This window comes from Aquarana catesbeiana, linkage group LG03 (genome assembly GCF_042186555.1).
Source record: "Aquarana catesbeiana isolate 2022-GZ linkage group LG03, ASM4218655v1, whole genome shotgun sequence".
NCBI lineage: Eukaryota > Metazoa > Chordata > Amphibia > Anura > Ranidae > Aquarana > Aquarana catesbeiana.
In genome coordinates this window covers 381834386-381853522 of record NC_133326.1, presented here as the reverse complement: position 1 = coordinate 381853522, position 19137 = coordinate 381834386, and the positions used below count along the sequence as shown (strand labels likewise).

General features: G+C 45.5%; 1 protein-coding gene across 2 annotated transcripts in view; it reads left to right on the top strand.

The window, feature by feature from the left end:
* Nucleotides 1-19137, top strand: part of RAD50 (RAD50 double strand break repair protein) — a 463790-nt gene that overhangs the window by 306830 nt on the left and 137823 nt on the right. For both annotated transcript variants that reach the window (XM_073620674.1, XM_073620673.1), the window contains exons 19-20: nucleotides 2403-2495; nucleotides 2579-2692. In XM_073620674.1, coding sequence (XP_073476775.1) covers nucleotides 2403-2495; nucleotides 2579-2692 — 207 coding nt within the window. The remainder of the gene's footprint in view (nucleotides 1-2402; nucleotides 2496-2578; nucleotides 2693-19137) is intronic.

The following is a 19137-nucleotide window of genomic DNA, read 5'->3' as shown; positions in this document are numbered from 1 at the left end:
CGGTAGTTGCTTATCATCTTAACCCCTTGGCATCGGCTGCCTGGTCCTTAGCGCCGCTTCTTGCGATCGGGAGTTTTCGTATCACGTGACCGCCATGATTGGCTGTCATGTAATCTCAAGCTCCACCTCCCAGCATCATAAACCTCTTAAAGGGCCAGGAGTATTTCTCAAAGAGGGAAGTGGAATTAGCCATCATGAAGCTGTAAGAGCATTCCAGTTCTGTTACGTTCTAGACCTCAGGGTAAGTAAACACATTAGGTGTATATGGCATGCCATAAAATGTCTTACACATGACTAATTGATATCTTAAAAGTCATGTAGGCCTGATCTATACTGATCCTGTCCTACCTGATCAGCAAAAGACCCATTCATTAATTCTTTTTCAAAATCTTAACTAACAGAACCCAGAACTTTGCAACTGTTTTCACTCTTAAACCCTATTTTTCTGTTGCAGCATTGTCTTTTTTTTTTTTTTTTTTTTGTAATCCCTTTTTTTTATTTAAATTAAACTTTTTTTACCTGTTTTTATATTAAAATATATTTTAAAATTGTTAACCTTTTCGCCACCACACTAAGAAGACAGAACCTAAAGTGGTAGTAAACTTGCAGGAACAAAAAGAAAAAGAAAAAAATCTTCCTGTCAGGTCATGGCATAATGTGCTAATCAAGACAGTAGTATTGTATACTAGCACATTAAGAAAGACTTCCTTTAAAACAAAGCCTTCCAGCAGCACATGGTTACCGCTGACATGGCTTCCATCTTCACCTGGTCTTCCTTCTGGGTTAGCGGGCTCCGCCCGTTTGAATGGCCAAGCTGTGAATACGTTACTTCCGCACAGGTGTCAAGGCCGTGGCACAGAGCTCTGAAGGATGGCGTGAGTATGCTGTCCCTTCAGAGCGCATGTGTCGGTAATGTCACTAGCTGCAGAAACCGTGAATAACTCTTAAGCTGTGCAGTTTTAGGAGATATTACTTGTACCTATAGGTAAGCCTTATTATAAGCTTACCTATAGATACAAGTGTCCAAGCAGTATTTACTACCGATTTAAAGAATCCCTGTCTCTTTAAAGAGCACTATATGGCTAATCTCTGGAATATTTCTGTCTGTTGTGACAGTGTGTACCCTGTTTCCCCGAAAATAAGACCTAGCGTGATTGTCGGTGATGGCTGCAATATAAGCCCTACCCCCCAAATAAGCCCTAGTTAAAGTCCTTGTAGGTCTTATTTTCAGGGTAGGGCTTATTTTCGGGGAAACAGGGTAGGGCTTATTTGGGGGGTAGGGCTTATATTGCAGCTATCACCGACGATCACGCTAGGTCTTATTTTCGGGGAAACAGGGTATTACAGATATTTATTAAAAGTCATAATGGTCATTGTAAATAGTTGATAGTCCTATAAGCTATCTAGTAGTGGCTGATTTGGGGTGTAACAGGTTAACTGCAAAGTTAACTAAACCCAGTGAAGATCACTCTGTGTGCTGGCACTTAGATTGTGGTCCCACAAGCTGGAAAGTTTTACGAGTAAGGCTGAGAGTGTCATTGTAACATATTGGTGACAGTGTGGTGTGAGTATTAACAGCCATTTCTCACATGTTGGTTAAAGTGACCAGGGTCTGACACGGAGTTTGTCGCAACAATTGGATGCAAATCAGGCTTCTAAATTGGCAAATTCTTTGTAACAGTTTTTCTATATATTGGTGCCCCTCTGCATCTGTAATACAAGACAGCCAACTGCAACAGATTTGCAAAGGTCTGCATTAGATTTATGACTATGGATGAAACCAATCATTACTTCAAACAGATGCACAATTAGGAAGTGGTAAGAGTCAGATTTCATTCTATCACATTGCTGCTTTAGAGCAGATGAGGAAGGAATTTAAAAATCAAGCGGTAACCTTGTAGTAAACCTGCCCCGAAATCAAACTCACTGCTCTTGTTAAGTATTGTTTTACTGCAAAACAGAATTGATGTCGCCCGTTGTCGGCTCCAATGCAAATGGTGTACAAAGACTTATACTTTGTTTTCTTTAGCCACAGCCTGAGTAGAAAATCATGTCACCTGCCAGCATGCTGCAAAGAAGGCCCCTAGAGCTCTACTGTTGGCAAAGCTCATGCTCACCAATGTTTGGAGAAGAGTAGTTTTGACACATATAAGGCAGGTCAGCACACATTACAATGTGTTAATGCGTGTTCATATACATCAAGAAGTGCATTTCAACATGTGTTGACGTGAGTTTTGTTGCATTTGTATTAATTTCACTTGGAGCTAGATAGAACTGGAAGTTCAAATGATGGGAATTATTCCTCTCGTGTTGTATTGGGAAAAGTTTGTGTTCTAGCTTCTCTTTCTGATAATTTTTTTCTCTCCCTTCTGTAAATACTTTTCTCTCCTATTTCTCTGCAGCTAAATGAAATGAAAGAAAAAGTTAAAAAAATCAGCTTGTATATGAAGGATATAGAAAAGTATATCAGTGATGGAAGAGAAGAATTCAAAGAGGTACTTGATCCTTTATATTAGAGTTAAATGAATTCACAGGTTGTATGGCTGCTGTGAGCTTTTTTCATCTCTTTTACTTACAGCAAAAGGAAACCGAGCTGCAGGACCTAATAGCACGTCTTAATGAGAGTGAAAAGCAAAAAGAAGTAATTAACAAAGAAATGATGACTATTAGACAGGATATTGATACCCAAAAAGTAAGTACTTCATATACTTCTCTACTTAGAAGTATTGCTGCAATTGCTTTACTTTAGCAAGATTCATACCTACATTTTCTAAAGTAGTCTATCGTTGGCACAAATTGTATTCGTATATAAAGGACTATTAAGAGATTGATTTTCATGCAGTTGTGTGGGCATTTGCATTCACCGTTGGGTTGAACTGCATTGTGTACAGTGGTGACTTTATCCATGGTGTATAATAGAATCAGGACAGGGTGTGTGTGTGTGTGTGTTTGGTGGTACTTGCGCAGGTGTTAGCAGGTATCTGGGCTGATCCTGCTAACGCTGCATTTTTGGGAACACTTAAGATATTGATCTGTTCAAACACTATACTAGTAAGGGAGGAGTATGGTGCGTACGTGGGTGTTAGCGCTACTGGCACTAATATGACGCTGCCTGGGATTGACACTGACCCTAACTGGCGCTTAAAAACTGATGTCACCCTCCGGGCGATCAGGGGGTTAAACTTTAATTAGGTAATATATGGCGGATACCCTGACGCTATACAAAACTAACTAGCGTCACCGTGACACTAATACAGTGATCACTGGTGATGGGGTGAAAGGGTTAACTAGGAGGTGTTCAGGGGGTTAAAACCATTATTGGGTAATATATGGGGGTACCCTGACGCTATACAAGACTGACGGTGAAACTAACCAACTAGCGTCACCCGTGACAATAATACAGCGATTAGAAAATAGATCTGTACACTATACTAGTGACACTGGTGACGGGGTGAAAGGGTTAATGGGGGGGCGATCAAGAGGTTAAACCTTTATTGGGGGGGTACCCTAAAGCTACCTGGGCCTACTACTAACTGCCCTAACACTATTTAGTGTCACAAGTAACACCAGTACATTGATCAGTGAAAAATCTGAAAACTGCACTTGGTGACAGTCACAGGGAGTGAAGGGGTTAACTGGGGGGCGAATGGGCGGGGGGGAGTGTGCCTATGTATACTGTGTCAGTATAGTGTTGGTGCAACTCACTTTTAGATGTCCTCTCTTCGCGCTCTGGAACTGAAAAGGATTCCACAAGGGGAGGGTGACATCACTTCCTCTGCCTGTGTTTACATTTCACAGGCAGAGGAGGCATTTCATTTGCTAGAACCGATCAGCAGGTTCAGGCCAGAAATCATTGGCCTGGACCTGAAGACTGATTGGTTCTGTAAGGAATCTGAACCCAGCGGGCACTGCGGAGGCGTGTGCTCCCTGCCTGCGAGCAATGTACAGGTATGTCGTTTGGCGCAGGGCTGCCAACCTGCCGCATACATACACACATGCACATGCTACCTATCCTTTCCTAGCAAATGCACTAGTCTCTATGCAATAGGAATATACTAAAAGTCATTTTAGTTTCTGCTCGAACTGGTCTGCAATTCCATAACAGACAGGACCTCAAGCATTTTAAGCAATGGCGGGAAAAATAGGTTAAAATAGGTCAAATACTGTATTTTTCGCTCCATAAGACGCACCTAGGTTTTAGAGGGCTCTCGCCACTTTCGGGATGGTGTCACTCAACCTGGGTGCGCAGCGCACCCCCATAGCGACGCCACTGAACCCCGTAACATGTTTTGGCACCCAGAGAGGACCGCCTCCCCCCGCTCCCCCTTGGTATGCCCCTGGCAGGATGCGGCTCACATCCTGTCCCCTCTCCTCCGCAGAGAAGCAAAGCATCAGTATTCGCTCCATAAGACACAGGGACATTTTCCCCCATTTTTTGGGGGGGGGGAAAGTGGGTCTTATGGTGCGAAAAATGCGGTAGGTCAAAATCTTAGGCTATTGCTGATTTTTTTTTGCCACTGTGCTATCAAACTTGTGTCCAGTGTTTGACAAGACTTTACCTTATAACAATGGGAATGGCTAATAAAAATAAAATGTGTATTTTCTTGGCCAATAGTTTTACACTGATTAACTATAACATTTTGACCACTGACCGGTAAAGTGAATAATAATTTGTTATCTCATTAAAATGACATCTTAAAGTGGGATATAATAGGCAGCAAGTGAACATGTTATCCTTTAACCACGTTTTTTTATTCTGGCACTCCTCTCCTACATGTAAAAATCATCATTTTTTTTGCTAGAAAATTACTCAGAACCCCCAAACATTATATATTTTTTTTTTAGCAGACATCCTAGGGAATAAAATGGCGGCCGTTGCAACTTTTTATCTCACACATTATTTGCGCAAAAATTTTTGAAAACGCGTTTTTTTGGGGAAAAAAAAGTTTCATGATTTAAAAAATAACAAAAGAGTAAAGTTAGCCCAATTTTTTTGTATAATGTGAAAGATGATGTTAGGCCAAGTAAATAGATACCCAACATGTCACGCTTTAAAATTGCGCACACTCATGGAATGACGCCAAACTTTGGTACTTAAAGGCGACGCTTTAAAATGTTTTAAAGGTTACATGTTTAGAGTTACAAAGGAGGTCTAGTGCTAGAATTGTTGCGCTCTAACGCACGTGGCGATACCTCATATGTGTGGTTTTAACAGCGTTTACATATGTGGGCGGGGCTTGCGTGTGCGCTCGTTTCTGAGTGCGAGCTACCGGGGACAGGGGAGTTTTAAATAATTTTTTTGTTTATTTTTTTTATTTTTACACTTTCTTTTACATTTTTTTTTTTATCACTTTTATTCCTATTACAAGGAATGTAAACATCCCTTGTAATAGGAATCGTTCGTGATAGGTCCTCTTTATGGAGAGATACGGGGTCAATAAGACCCCACATCTCTCCTCCAGGCTGAAAAGCATGAGATCGGAAAAAAAATCCACGATCTCATGCTTACCAGCCGCGATCGCAGCTTTGTTTACATCCGCGGTCCGGACGTGATGTCATAACGTCGTGCCAGGGCCTCCGACGGTCATAGAGATGACTGGTGACCAGATGGTCACCAGTCATCACTATGGCTGTCATCTGGCGGCGGACGATTCTTTCTCTGTTTCCCCGATGGCACGGGAGAGCCCGGAGAAGCACCGAATGGTAGCGAAAGGGGGGGGGTGTCTCCTCCCGTCACCTGTAAAAACGATCAAGCGGCGGAACCGCAGAGTGCTGAGAGGTTGAGCCAGGTGCTCTGAACTGGCTCTATGACGTGAAGCCTACTGTCGGATGAAAACGGGTCACAGGAGCGTAAAACGAACTGCACTTCTGTGATCGATAGAAATATAGCCAAAAAAGCTTTGGCTAAACTTCTCCTTTAACCTTTCAATCTTGGAGGTAAACATTCCACCATTCAAAAGCTTAGTATCAGGTGGATGACTAGGTTTTACATCTGCACCACAAGTCATACATTTACCACCACTTCTGCCTAGAGCCCTTTGTAAGGTAATGAGGCACTCACTACCACCCTTTTGCCAAGTGGACTTTGCTACAGGATGGTCGACACCCAGGTTGCTGCATGTGAGCATACTTATCTAATTTCCGCACCTTACTATGTGAGTACCCCACAGAGAAAGGCCTACAAAACACTCTGAGTGCCGATGCTGCGCTCGCACTGGAGCAGGACTTTTTTTTAACATATCTCTGCATCCTTTCTAGCTCTATCTCCGGCACTCAACAAACGCCTACCTGATCAAGGCAGATTTTTCTGCAGTGTCAGAATTTCTTGGATAACTAATGGCTTTAATTCAGCCCTCGTGTTACAGAGTGCTAAATAGCATCAAGCTCCTTATTCACTCCAGCCATTCTATGTTGGAGTCAGAAAGTGAAATGCCTCTTCTAGAGGACACAGATGTTGAGGGGAATGAAAAGTTAACCCTGAAAAGATTTTCATCCCACTGAGAATCAGTGGGAAACTCTTTCCAGTGAAAATAGAGATCACTAAAAAGCAGTTTGTTCTGGTGGTAGATTCTGTTGTCTAAGACTTAAAGTTTATTTAAACCTTCACCTTGTAAAACAACCCATTAAGTTTAAAATAGAAATGAAAGAGCACTGTGGAGGAGAGTGGGGACACAGGAGGATCCTCTCCACAGCCTACAGAGGGAGGGGCCTGGTAATGGCGCTGGATAGGAGAGCACCGTAGGAGCTCCGGATCTCCTAACCCCCTAATGGAGCAATAGGATTTTTCCCAGCCCAGCTCAGCCTTGCTCTGTGTGGTACTTTCCCCTGGTATCCCCCTGATATCTGAGGAGCAACACTGCGTATGTGACTGTAACAGAGTGGAACGAGGTAGCTGTGTTCCTTCTCTGCTTCCACCCACTTCCTAGCTGCCTTGGCGTGTGGTGGACGTGTAACCGGAGGAGTTCGGACAAGTGCTGGAAGGACAGAGAAGTGCCCCTTCCGCTTATCCAGTCGTTCCCCCCCCCCCCCCCCCCCCCCCTCCGGCATCACATTTGGCACCTTTCAGGGGGAGGGGGAGCAGATACCTGTCTAATACAAGTATTTTCTCCAACTTCCAGCAAAACATCGCTGCAGTATCTGTGACGATCTACGCCATGTCTGGCCCCTCCTCTGTCCCCCCGCTGTCTTCTAGGAGACACACAGGTCCCAGAAGACAGCAGGGACCAGTCAGAATGGGCAGCGTGACTTGCACATGCGAGGTAGGGAAACAGGCTGTGAAGCCGCAAGGCTTCACTTCCCGATTCCCTTTCTTAAGATGCCAGCGCCTCCACCCGGAGCTGATGGACAGGTTGGCTTCGGCTGAGCACATCGCGGGTGCCCTGGACAGGTAAGTGTCCTTATTTTAAAAGTCAGCATAAGTACATAAGAAGGTACTAGCAGGTAGATTGAAAGAACTGATGCCTGAATGGATCCATGCAGATCAAATGAGTTTTGTCTCTGGAAGAGAATGGAAGGACAATGGAATAAGAACTTTACTCCTGCTATAGAACGCTAAAAGCAAAAAGGTCCCCACTCTATTTCTGTTAATAGACGCTGAAAAAGCATTTGATAGAGTAGATTGGGGATTTATAACAATATTGGAGAATATAGGAATAGGCCCTAGGATGGTTGAGTGGGTCAAAGTACAACTACCCTACGGCCGCAGTGAAAATTAACGGAAGTCTATCGTCAACCTTTGAAATGATGAATGGTACAAGACAAGGGTGTCCGCTTTCACCCCTCTTGTTTTTTTTGTCATTAGAACCCCTATTTTCAACAATAAGGAGTTCAGACATAAGAGGCCTAAAGATAGGAGGAGAGGAACATAAAATAGCATATTCAGACGATATCTTTGGTAAAAGAACTAAAAAAATACAGAGAATTGTCTAATTTTAAGATCAATGCTGTAAAGACAGAGATATTGAATATAAATATAGATAAGAAGGAACAACAAGCTTTACAGGGAGAATTCCCTTTTACATGGGGGAAAACAGATTTTTACCTTGGAATAAAACTTACTCCATCTGTGGTAAAGCTATACCAAGCAAACTATATCCCTTTATTGAATGAGATTAGAGCAGAACTTAAAAATTTGTTATGAAACCTCTTTCCTGGATAGGACAAATAAATATAATAAAAATGGTAATATTGCGGAAAATTCTGTACAAATTACAAATGCTACCAATAGCGCTCTACCCCAGATATATTTTAAAATATTAATCACTTCAGCCCCGGAAGTATTTACCCCCTTCCTGACCAGAGCATTTTTTGCGATTCTGTATTGCGTTGCTTTAGCTGACAATTGCGCGGTCATGCAAAGTCGTACCCAAACAAAATTGACATCCTTTTTTTCCCACAAGTAGAGCTTTCTTTTGGTGGTATCACCTCTGCGGTTTTAAATTTTTGCGCTATAAACAAAAAAAGAGCAACAATTTTGAAAAAAAAGCAATATTTTTTACTTTGTGCTATAATAAATATCCCCAAAAAATATATAAAAAAACGAAATTCTTCCACAGTTGAGGCCGATATGTATTTACATATTTTCAGGTAAAAAAATTTGCAATAAGTGTATATTGATGCACTTAAAATAGGGGATAGATTTATGGCATTTTTAATAATTTTTTTTTTTTTTTACTAGTAATGGCGGCGATCTGCAATTTTTATCGGGAATGCGACTTTATGGCAGACACATCGGACACTTGACACTATTTTGAGACCATTGTCATTTATACAGCGATCAAAGCTACAAATAGCCACTGATTACTGTATAAATGACACTGGCAGGGAAGGGGTTAAACACTAGGGGGTGATCAAGTGGTTAAGTGTGCCCTAGGGAGTGATTCTAACTGTGGGGGGAATGGACTTACTACAACATGACATGATGACATGGAGCAGTAGATCTCTGTCATGTTGCTAGGCAGAACAGGGAAATGCCTTTTTTACATAGGCATCTCCCAGTTCTGCCTCTCCATGCTGCAACCGTGGGCCGCCGGTGAACATCGAGACCCGCGGCGCGCGCGATACCCTGCAAATTTAAAGGGACGTACAGGTATGCCCATTTGCCTGCCTGTGCCATTCTACAGACGTATATGTGTGTACGGCGGTCGGCAAGTGGTTAAGAGGACTGATACTGAAATGTATTTGGCAAGGAAAGAAACGGAGAATACAATACAGGGGGTCCCCTAGTTACAAACATCCGACTTACAAACGACTCCTATTTACAAACGGAGGGAGACAACAGGAAGTGAGAGGAAATCTACCCCTAGGAAGGGAAATTCACTCCTGTAAGAGCTATTATGGGGAAAAGGTACCTCCACTGATACTTTATCACCAAGGCTTGTTTCCACAACAACCCAAAATTTTCAAAATTCAATTGTCATTGGGACAGGAAGTGAGGTGAAATCTTCTGAACAGGGGCACACACAGCAAAACAAACATTACAGGGGTGTTAACCCTTCCCTATGCTATCCAAAAAGCTTAAAATAGTTTTTTTGGCTGGAGCTACACTTAAAAAATGTACCTGTTTCGACTTACAAACAGATTCAACTTAAGAACAAACCTACAGTCCCTAACTTGTTTGTAACCCGGGGACCCCCTGTATGCACTATTAGGTAAAGATAAAGCACATGAGGGGACTAGTTGCACCAGATATCAGAAGATATTATGAGGCAGTGGGCCTATCGTGAATGGGGTAAGGTAAAAAATGATAGAAGATTAGATAGAAATATATGGGTAACACATAAGGATAGAATATTAAATAAAACAGCACCTGAATTAACCAAAAATGTTTGTAGAATTTGGGATAGAATGCATCGGTTGACAAAATGGGAATATAACTCACCTTTACTTTCCAGGGAATAAATTACGATTTAGGGATTGGGTAAAAAACACTCAGTTAAAAGATATTATAAAAAATGGAAAAATATATTCACTTCAAGATTTGAAACACGGGGAGACTTTATAAAATTGAATGAATGGAGATATTCACAGCTAAAACACTTTGTGGGTGACTCCCACAACCGATTAGATCGGAGGAAAAATTGAATGCTATGGAAAAATTATGTAATTCACAGACACCGATTAAAGCGGAGTCCACACAAAAATGGAACTTCTGCTTTTCGGAACCCTCCCCCCCCTCCGGTGTCACATTTGGCACCTTTCAGGGGGGAAGGGGGTTCAGATACCTGTCTAAGACAGGTATTTGCACCCACTTCCGGCATAGACTCCCATGGGAGTCTATGCCTCTTCCCGTCCCGACCGCGCTGTCTGCTGGGAACACACATCTCCCAGGAGAGAGCGGGGACCACTAGGGACGCGCAGCGCGACTCGCGCATGCGCAGTAGGGAACCGGGAAGTGAAGCCGCAACGCTTCACTTCCTGATTCCCTCACCTAGGATGGCGGCGGCAGCTGCCGAGAACTGAGCGGGATCTCGGCGTCCCCTGCCGACATCGCTGGACCCTGGGACAGGTGAGTGGGCATGTATTAAAAGTCAGCAGCTGCAGTATTTGTAGCTGCTGGCTTTTAATATTTTTTTTTTTTGCCGGTGTGGGTGAACCCCCGCTTTAAATGCTGTTTTGCACTGATTTATAAAATAATTACAGATATAGTAAAGCCGAGAATACCTCCATTCATAGAAAATTGAGAAAGAGAATTGGGAACACGGTTAACAGAGCACCAACAATAAAATAATAGAGGTTGTAAACCCTTGTGTTTTTTCATCTTAATGCATCCTTAAAGGCTGGCAGTCACCAGCCCTACCCCCCCCCCCCCCGTTTTACTTAACTGAGCTGCTTCATCTGTTCGGTGGGGATGCGCTGTCCCTCTCTCCACGGGGTCCTGGCTCTTGATTGGATAGATTGATAGCAGCACAGCCAGAGGCTCCCGCTGCTGTCAATCAAATCCGATGACGCGGGGGGCAGGGCTGAGTGTCTGTGGATGCAAATGCTGGACTTGGGTGCGCGCCTGCAAGGTAACCTCATCGGGAGAGCGCTTCTCCTAGGGGGTTATCTGGGAAGAGCCACAAGAGCTGCCAGGGGACCACAGAAAAGGATGTTTGGGGCCACTCTGTGCAAAACGAGCTGCACAGTGAAGGTAAGTATGACATGTTTGTTATTTAAAAAAAAAAAAAAATCCTTTACAGTCACTTCAAGAGCGGTTTACAGAGATTCAGTAGACATCAGTACCATAGAAACAAACTATAAATGCCTGGCTAGATAGCATATAACCCGAGTTAAAGCAGATAAATGCCAGGTTGAAAAATCTCCGCAATGCTGGAGGGGTGTAGCTCACGGGCACTATGGCACACATCTGGTGGGAATATCCAAAAGTCAGAGAGTATTGACAGGAGGTGAGGGAATACATAAAGGGGATTACCAAAGAAGAAGTAAGAGATGACCCATGGAGCTGTTACTTCCACAACACAAATAAAACCGTATAAAAAAGCGCTAGTACCGTACCTATTAAATGCAGCCAAGGAAGTAATCCCAAAAAAGTGGCTGGACTCAGAAAGACCTACTATAAAGGAATGGTTTAAAATAATTTAATATATATTCAATATGGAAGATCTTTATACCAGAGAAGAAGATCAGGTAGAAAGATGTCTGGGAAAAGTGGCTAGACTTTAAAAGAACTAATACATATTTGGAGAACTTTGTGGAAGTATCAATCTTGGAGAGGAGGGAGGGGATCTGGGAGTGTATGGCATGGTGTGGGTAGGGAGGGAGAGGTTAAAATAATGATGTAGAGTAATATGTTTGTTTTAAAGATTTCATATTGTAAAACAACAAAGTTAATATAAAAAAAAAATTATAGAAATGAAAGGTAAAACATTTGTATATAAAAAAAATTATAAACCCCCCCCCCTTTTTTATTATTATATAAGTGATCACATTTCCTCTGGTCTCAGTGGCATAAATTTACACTGAGTTCCCAGCATAGCTAGAGAACTGACCACTGTGTGTTCTCCTGCTTAGTGTGGTCAGTTTTTATTGGGAAAACAGAGGGACTGGCAAGAACACCAGGGATTTCACAAAAAGGAAGCATTACAAAGAGAACAGGATACTTTTTCATACACGTACATGGTACAGCAGGCACATATCAGGAATAAGAGATTGTGAGATTACATACTCTTTAAACAACATACTGGGCCTATATAAGATTCTGCTGACAGAAGATTTGAGATGCTTTTAAAGGCTCTTTCGATTTGCAGACCCAATTTTGTAACCAGCTATTGCTTCTATTTCTCTTTCGTTCATCGACGGACACAGCGCCTCCTTAATCTTGACCATTGGGTTATATCGCAGGAGTAGGACTAGGCAGAACAAAAAAACACTTGGCTACGCCCATGGGCTGTCCTCAGTCAGTATATAACCCCCTCCCTGCTCTAGGTATTCAGTTTTTTTCTGTCTAGTCAAGAGTAAGGACCTAGCTCCTTGCTGGGATCTTTTGGTCCTAGCAAATTTTACTTTTTGTCTCTTTTTTTTCCATGCATTTTCTCCTGGGAGATCTGCAATCAACTGCCGGACCCAGTCCAGCCAGCAAGTGTGTGCAGACCGCAGCTACGTGCTAGGTCGGCCACGACATAGCCTCAATGGACAGAGGCTGGCCCGCAAGTTAAACGTCTCGCAGGGTCGCATACGAACGGGCTCTGGTCCGAGTCACAGCGGTCCCTTGGTCGACAGCCCCCCACTTCAGTGGCGAGGAGTTCTGTCTGGAGGGTCACCTGCACTGTGGATCGGTAAGTACAGTTCCCCCTTTTCCCCCTTTGTGCATTTTGGGGTGAATGCGGGTACCCACCAGGGATGGTCGGACCTGCCTGCAGGATCCCTCCTCCCATCCTAAAGTCCCCTGGTTAAACTGGGCTTCCCCCTCCCCCCACAGATTGGTGGGAGTCCCAGGGCAGGCAGCAGAGACCCCTGGGGGTCTCCCCTGCCATTTCCCTTCTGGGTGGTGTGTGTCCTGCCCTGGTGGTATGGGGGGATCCAGTGCAGAGGGTGCAGCGGAGACCCCTAGGTGCATGCCCTGCTGTGTGTGTGCAGTGTGAGGTAGTGTGCAGTTTGGGTGTCCCAGTGCAGAGTGCACAGCGGTGTCCCCTTAAATGTTCACCCTGCCTGGTGGTACAATACCTTTTTGGAAGGGGGTCCCCTTGCAGAGGCTGCAGCAATGTGGAAGGCACAGAGAGGATCCTGGCAGTATGCTTCAGCATGTCAAACGGCCGGTGGCCATTTTTGGTTGGTCTGATGACATCACGTCTTGGTCTGGCTGGTCTCCGGTTGGCGGACATGTTTGTGTAGCCGGTGAGGTCACGGCAGCCATTTTCTGTTGGTCTGGCTGGTGTCCAGCTGGCAGCCATGTCTGTGTAGCTGATGTCACTGCGGCCATTTTTCGTTAGTCTAGTGAGACACTAGAGATGTCCAGAACCTCGTGGACATGCCAGAGCTCCTCCTCTTCCTCCCCTATGCTTCTCTTCCTATACCGCAATATAAGAACATTGGTGTTGCTGGGTCCGAATTTGCGGCGCTCCTCCGTTTGGTAGGGTGAGTCTTTGGGGGTCCTTGTGCATCTTCCTCTCTGCTGATAGGTTCCCTGGTTATTGGGGTGTCCCTTAGTGGTGCCAAAGTTCCTTTGTACTAGAGGGTCTTCTTCCTTATGGATCCTCAGGGTCACATCTCACCCACTGATCCCCTCATGGAGGTGGCAGGTCCCTCGGAACCCCAGCTTCCCATGGTTGCGCTGATGGCGGTCCTTGAGTCATTAGTATCCTGGGTGGAAGTAGCGTGTGGGCAAAGACCCGGGAGGAAGCGTCTCCCGCCTTCCCCTGCTCAGTCTCTGATTCTGAGCCTGATGCCGCAGGGAACGTGGTCTGTCCAGGGGGGTTTAATATCTCTCCCCCTGACCCGTCCGATAGTGAGGATGAGTCCTCTACGGTCTCAGCAGCGAGTGAAAATGCGCTGATGGACGCACTTGTTACTGCGGTGCGTGAGATTCTAAAGATGGGGGATGCGGCTGACAGGGCCACAGACGTAGCTATGTCCTTTGGTACGCATAAGTCACCTCGCACACCTAGGGTGTTTCCTTATGTGCCTGATTTTGTTAGGTTTACCTATAAGGAATGGGAACAACCAAAATCATCCTTTGTGGCCCCAAAACGTTTCTCAATACGCTACCCGCAGGAAAGCAGGGGCTGTGGAAAGCAGCATGTTTACTATGGCTGGGTCGGCATTGCATCCAGTCTTGGCCTCGGCCCTGGTGCTGCAAACCCTAACTGAATGGGCCAAGCTTTTGCGCCAGGATCTGGGTAGTGTGCAGGTTCCTGCTGCTTATATTGATTTAACGGACCAGTTGGTCCATGGGCTACAGTATATTTGTGATGCAGCACCTGTGCTGTCCAAGCTTTCTTTTTCAGCAGTGGTGATCAGACGTGTGCTGTGGTTTAAGGATTGGTCGGCAGGCCAAGCCTCTAAAAAAGCTCTCATTGATCTGCCCTTTCAAGGTGACCGCCTGTTTGGGGCTACCCTGGATGACATCATTAAGGGTGTCACAGGGGGAAAGAGTACCTTCCTGCCTCAATCTCGTCGCAGACAGGGCCTTCTTTCTCAGCCCATGAGAAATTCTTCCGGGCTCCTGGGACGGCAGATAAAGGAAACAGATCTCTCAAGTATTCCCCGGGAAGTTCCAAGCAATCTTGGTCTGGTAAGCCTAGTGAGCAGGCTTCTCCGGATTCACTGACAAGACTCCTTCAGCATGAATGTCTGCCCTCACCCATTGCTGGGATGGGGGGACACCTTCGCTGGTTTCCAGATTCATGGACCTCCTTCGTGATCGTCAAGGGGGTCCAGAAATTGAACCTTTTTGGGGGTACCAAAGAAGGGTGATAGAAATTGTCCACTTTGGGGGGCCCTGTGTCTCCTTGTGTGGGTATAATTCCTGTAAAGGTTCGGGTGACGTCCGAACTACCCAAGGTCCCCTCTAGCCCTGTCCAGGAAATTGGGCTACCTGGGTCTGACTCTCTGGAGTGAATGCTGACCAGGTTAGTAGTTTTTCTTCTCAAACGTCGGCCCCTTAGCAGGTTCAGTTCAACGGGAAGTAAGTGAGGCTCGTGGCAATCTAGCGAGCTCCTCTGGTAGACGCCGCAGTCGTCCTAGTGTCACTGCGGGGCTAACGCCTTCCTCTTCTGCGGTGTCTGTGAAGGACCGAGGGCAAAAGTCTTCCGGTGGCCGTAAACGTCCCTTGGAAGCTACCTCTAAAAGAGGACCAATTGTACCGAGGGCTAAGCTTCCATGCTGCTTTACAGCAACTGGTTTTAATGGCCTAGTGATAGAGGTCTGTCGGGATCAGTGATCCCTACTATGGTGAAGGCGAGGAAGTCGATTTCTAGTAAGATATACCATCGTACGTGGAAAGCGTACATTTCTTGGTGTGAGTCGATTGGCGTTCATCCTCAATCCTTTTCTGTGGCTTGGATCTTAGCTTTTCTTCAACAGGGCGTTGAGCAGAAGTTGGCTTTGAGCACCATCAAGGGCCAGGTGTCTGCCTTAGCAGTCTTCTTTCAGCGATTCTAGCCACTCACTCTTTAGTTCGTACCTTCATTCAAGGAGTCTGCCATGGGATTTAAACTTGGTGCTATCGGTTCTCCAGAAACCTCCATTTGAGAATATTCGGGAGATTCCCTTACCTACTGTGACAGACTTACCCGGGATAGGGGCTTTTGGAGGTGACTGAATGCGGGCCTCTTGCTGGCCGATTATGGACCCTGGTATTTGGGGGAACGGTGCTCTTTGTGAGCTGTATGCCTGGGGACTCTTGAGGTGGTGTTGCTGTGGATTCGGGTCCTGGTCCCCTGGGACACACAGACTCTGGGGATAGAGGTTCACCATCTCCTGCCCATGGAACCCAAAAGATGCTATCAGTGCTGGCCAGAGGTTAGCAGAGCTCTGCCCTGTTGTCAGCACTTCAGATTTGGGGACGGCAATCTTCAGATTTTCCACTGCCGATTCTCTGGCATGCTGCTGGACAGGCACATTCCTTCATCCAAGATCATCCCATGCAGAAACAGGATCATCAAGGTCAGTCAGCACTTGCTGCATCCACCAAAAGACCTCCGCCTCCCTAGCTGTGGGGGCAGGTTGGCAAAGCACACTGTTGCCGACTCTTCAGCCAGGTTGTCACCTGGTATTTCCTGATAGTCCCAGGCAAAGGGAGCCCAGCCCAGAGTCTAGCAGCCATCTGTAGGCGATCTCCAGCTCCCGTTCCTGAAGGGCCAGAAACTCTATATCTTCCAGTGCCCAGTGCGCTTCCGAGACGTTCAGTAGCTGTTCTCTGTAATCCATTATTTCGTCCAACCGCCACTCCAAATCACTCCCAAAGTTAGGGTCCCCTGTCAGCTTCACATACAACAGTCCCAGGCTGCCGTAGCCAAAGCCTTCCGTTGGGCTGTCATCCGCTATCCAAGGGCATGCTTGGGATACATGCCACCGGAGGGCTCTGTAGCTCTCATCCAGCCGCATCTCTGTCCAGACCAGCCTGCTTAATTCTGCTGTCTGCTCCTTGTTTGGTTTTTCTCCCAAAAACAGAACCCACAATCCATACTGCGACCAGTACCTTTCCTCGATGGAGGGGAGAACTTTTCCCTGGTGTTGCTGCTCACGGGCTAGCGCTTCCTTCCAAAGTTCACAGCGGATAGAAACAAACCATCCCAGCAGGACCTGCTCTGATACTGGTCCTCTGTGCTGTATCTGCATCTCTCGCAACCTCCTTCCGAATTCCTCTTCCATGGCGGCTGGTATCTGTACATCTCCTCTCTTCTCCTGCTATCCGGACCTTGGATACAGGTGGAAGCTTGGATGTCCCAGACTGCAGGAAGCGTCCCGCTGCTTGCCACCAATGTAAAGGAACGTCCCACACTCCACTTGAGTGCTTCCGTCAGTATACCACTTCCTCCCAGTCTGAACACCGATATCAGATATTCCAACCGCTCCCAAGCACAAAACAAGGCGACACTCGTTTCACTGCTAACATGGACTAACTCTTTATTTGAGATCTCACACAAATTTATACAGCAGGATGACTAAAACCTAACCTAATTAACATGAGCTAATTATCTAACATGACCTTTTGCCCAGACTTCACCGAGGTGGTAACCGAGCTTCACACAGTACATTATACATTATATTATACATTATCATAAGTACAACCACAGGAAATTTTCACAATAGCAGGAGCTAATTACAATTAACAATACAAACAGTGTTCTCCCCCCTCCTCAGCCTAGTCATCAACAACTATAGTAGGAGTAGACTGTTCGTATCCTAGCCAGTCCTGGAGGCTAATGTGATCAGCTCACTCAATTAACATGTTGAGTTCAGAATAAAACAAACCAATAATTGTCTTTACATATATATTCTGGGAGATATTGGGGATAAATATTACTGTCCCATTTTAAGCAATCCAAGACATACCCTCCAAGTCACCATTTCCCATGTGGCATACACGGGGTCCCCAGAGTCTGTGTGTCCCGGGGAACCAGGACCCGAATCCACAGCAACACCACCTCAAGAGTCCCCAGGCATACAGCTCACAAAGAGCACCGTTCCCCCAAATGCCAGGGCCCATAATCGGCTGGCAAGAGGCCTGCATTCAGTCCCCTCCAAAAGCCCCTATCCCAGGTGAGTCTGTCACACCTACGTTGTCCCAGAAGGTGGCATTCCTGGTGGCTATTATCTCGGCCGCAGGGTTTCAGAGTTGGCGGCATTATCCTGTCGTAGTCCCTATTTAGTACTCCATAGGGATAAAGTGGTCCTTCGTCCTTGTCCGTCATTTTTGCCAAAGGTGGTCTCTGACTTCCATTTGAATGAGGACATTGTATTGCCGTCCTTGTGTCCCACGCCAGCTCATCCCAAGGAATTTGCTTTGGATGTGGTTCGTGCAATTTGGCTGTATCTGGAATCCACTGAATCCTTCCGGGAGGTCAGACTCACTTATTTTTGGTTACACAAGGACCAAGGAAAGGGCCGGGCGCTTCTTCGGCTACCATCTCCAGATGGATCAGACTCAGCCCTATTCTATTAAGGGTCTGGTTCCTCCTTTCCTTGTCACAGCACATTCTACTCGGACGCTTATTACTTCTTGGGCCTTCCGTCATCAAGCGTCAATATCACAGGTTTGCAAGGTGGCCACTTGGTCATCAGTGCATACCTTCACTAAATTCTATAAAGCAGATATTTTGGCATCTGCGGATGCTTCTTTTGGCCGCAAGGTTTTTCAGGCTGCTGTTTAAGAGGGGGGGGGGGGGGGGTTCCCTCATAAGGGGTGTTTTTTTTTTAAATATTTTCTATTTCAGATGGGGCTCCTGTGTCCTGGTTAGGGCTCTTGTGGTTAGCCTTGGGTTATTTTACCCAGCCCTCATTTTTCTTTGGCACTGCTTTTGGATGTCCCACTGGTCTAGATTAAGGAGGCTCTGTGTCCGTCTATGAATGAAAGAGAAAATGGGATTTTTGTACTCAACATAAAATCCATTTCTCTGAGTTTGACGGCCACAGCACCTACCCCTCTATGGAGTTTTTGATACTTCTTTTACTGCTTGCTGCTAAACTGAATACCTAGAGCAGGGAGGGGGTCATATACTGACTGAGGACAGCCCATGGGCGTAGCCAGGTGTTTTTTTGTTCTGCCTAGTCCTACTCCTGGAGAGGCGATATAACCCAATGGTCAAGATTAAGGGGGTGCTGTGTCCGTCGATGAACTAAAGAGAAATGGATTTTATGGTGAGTACAAAAATCCCATTTTTTTTGTTTGCTAAACTGCAGCTATTTGGGCTAGGGCAATGAACATCCAGCAGAATCCTGTCTTCCAGAATCGAGCCTTGGCAGAATACTTGCAGACATTGCCCTCCGCCTTACTCTTTTATGTTGATGTCCTAGGAACAAGTCATCAATGTAGAAAAAACAACCAACACTTTTTCAGGGGCCAGAAAACGCTCCACCTTCAGTTAAAATAAGAAGCTTGAATAGACCCAAAATAGGTCTTTCCTGATTTAAGCTATGTAGGGAAGTTAAAGCTAAACTCCAGCAATTTAGCTACTTTCTAAAATGTGCCGAATC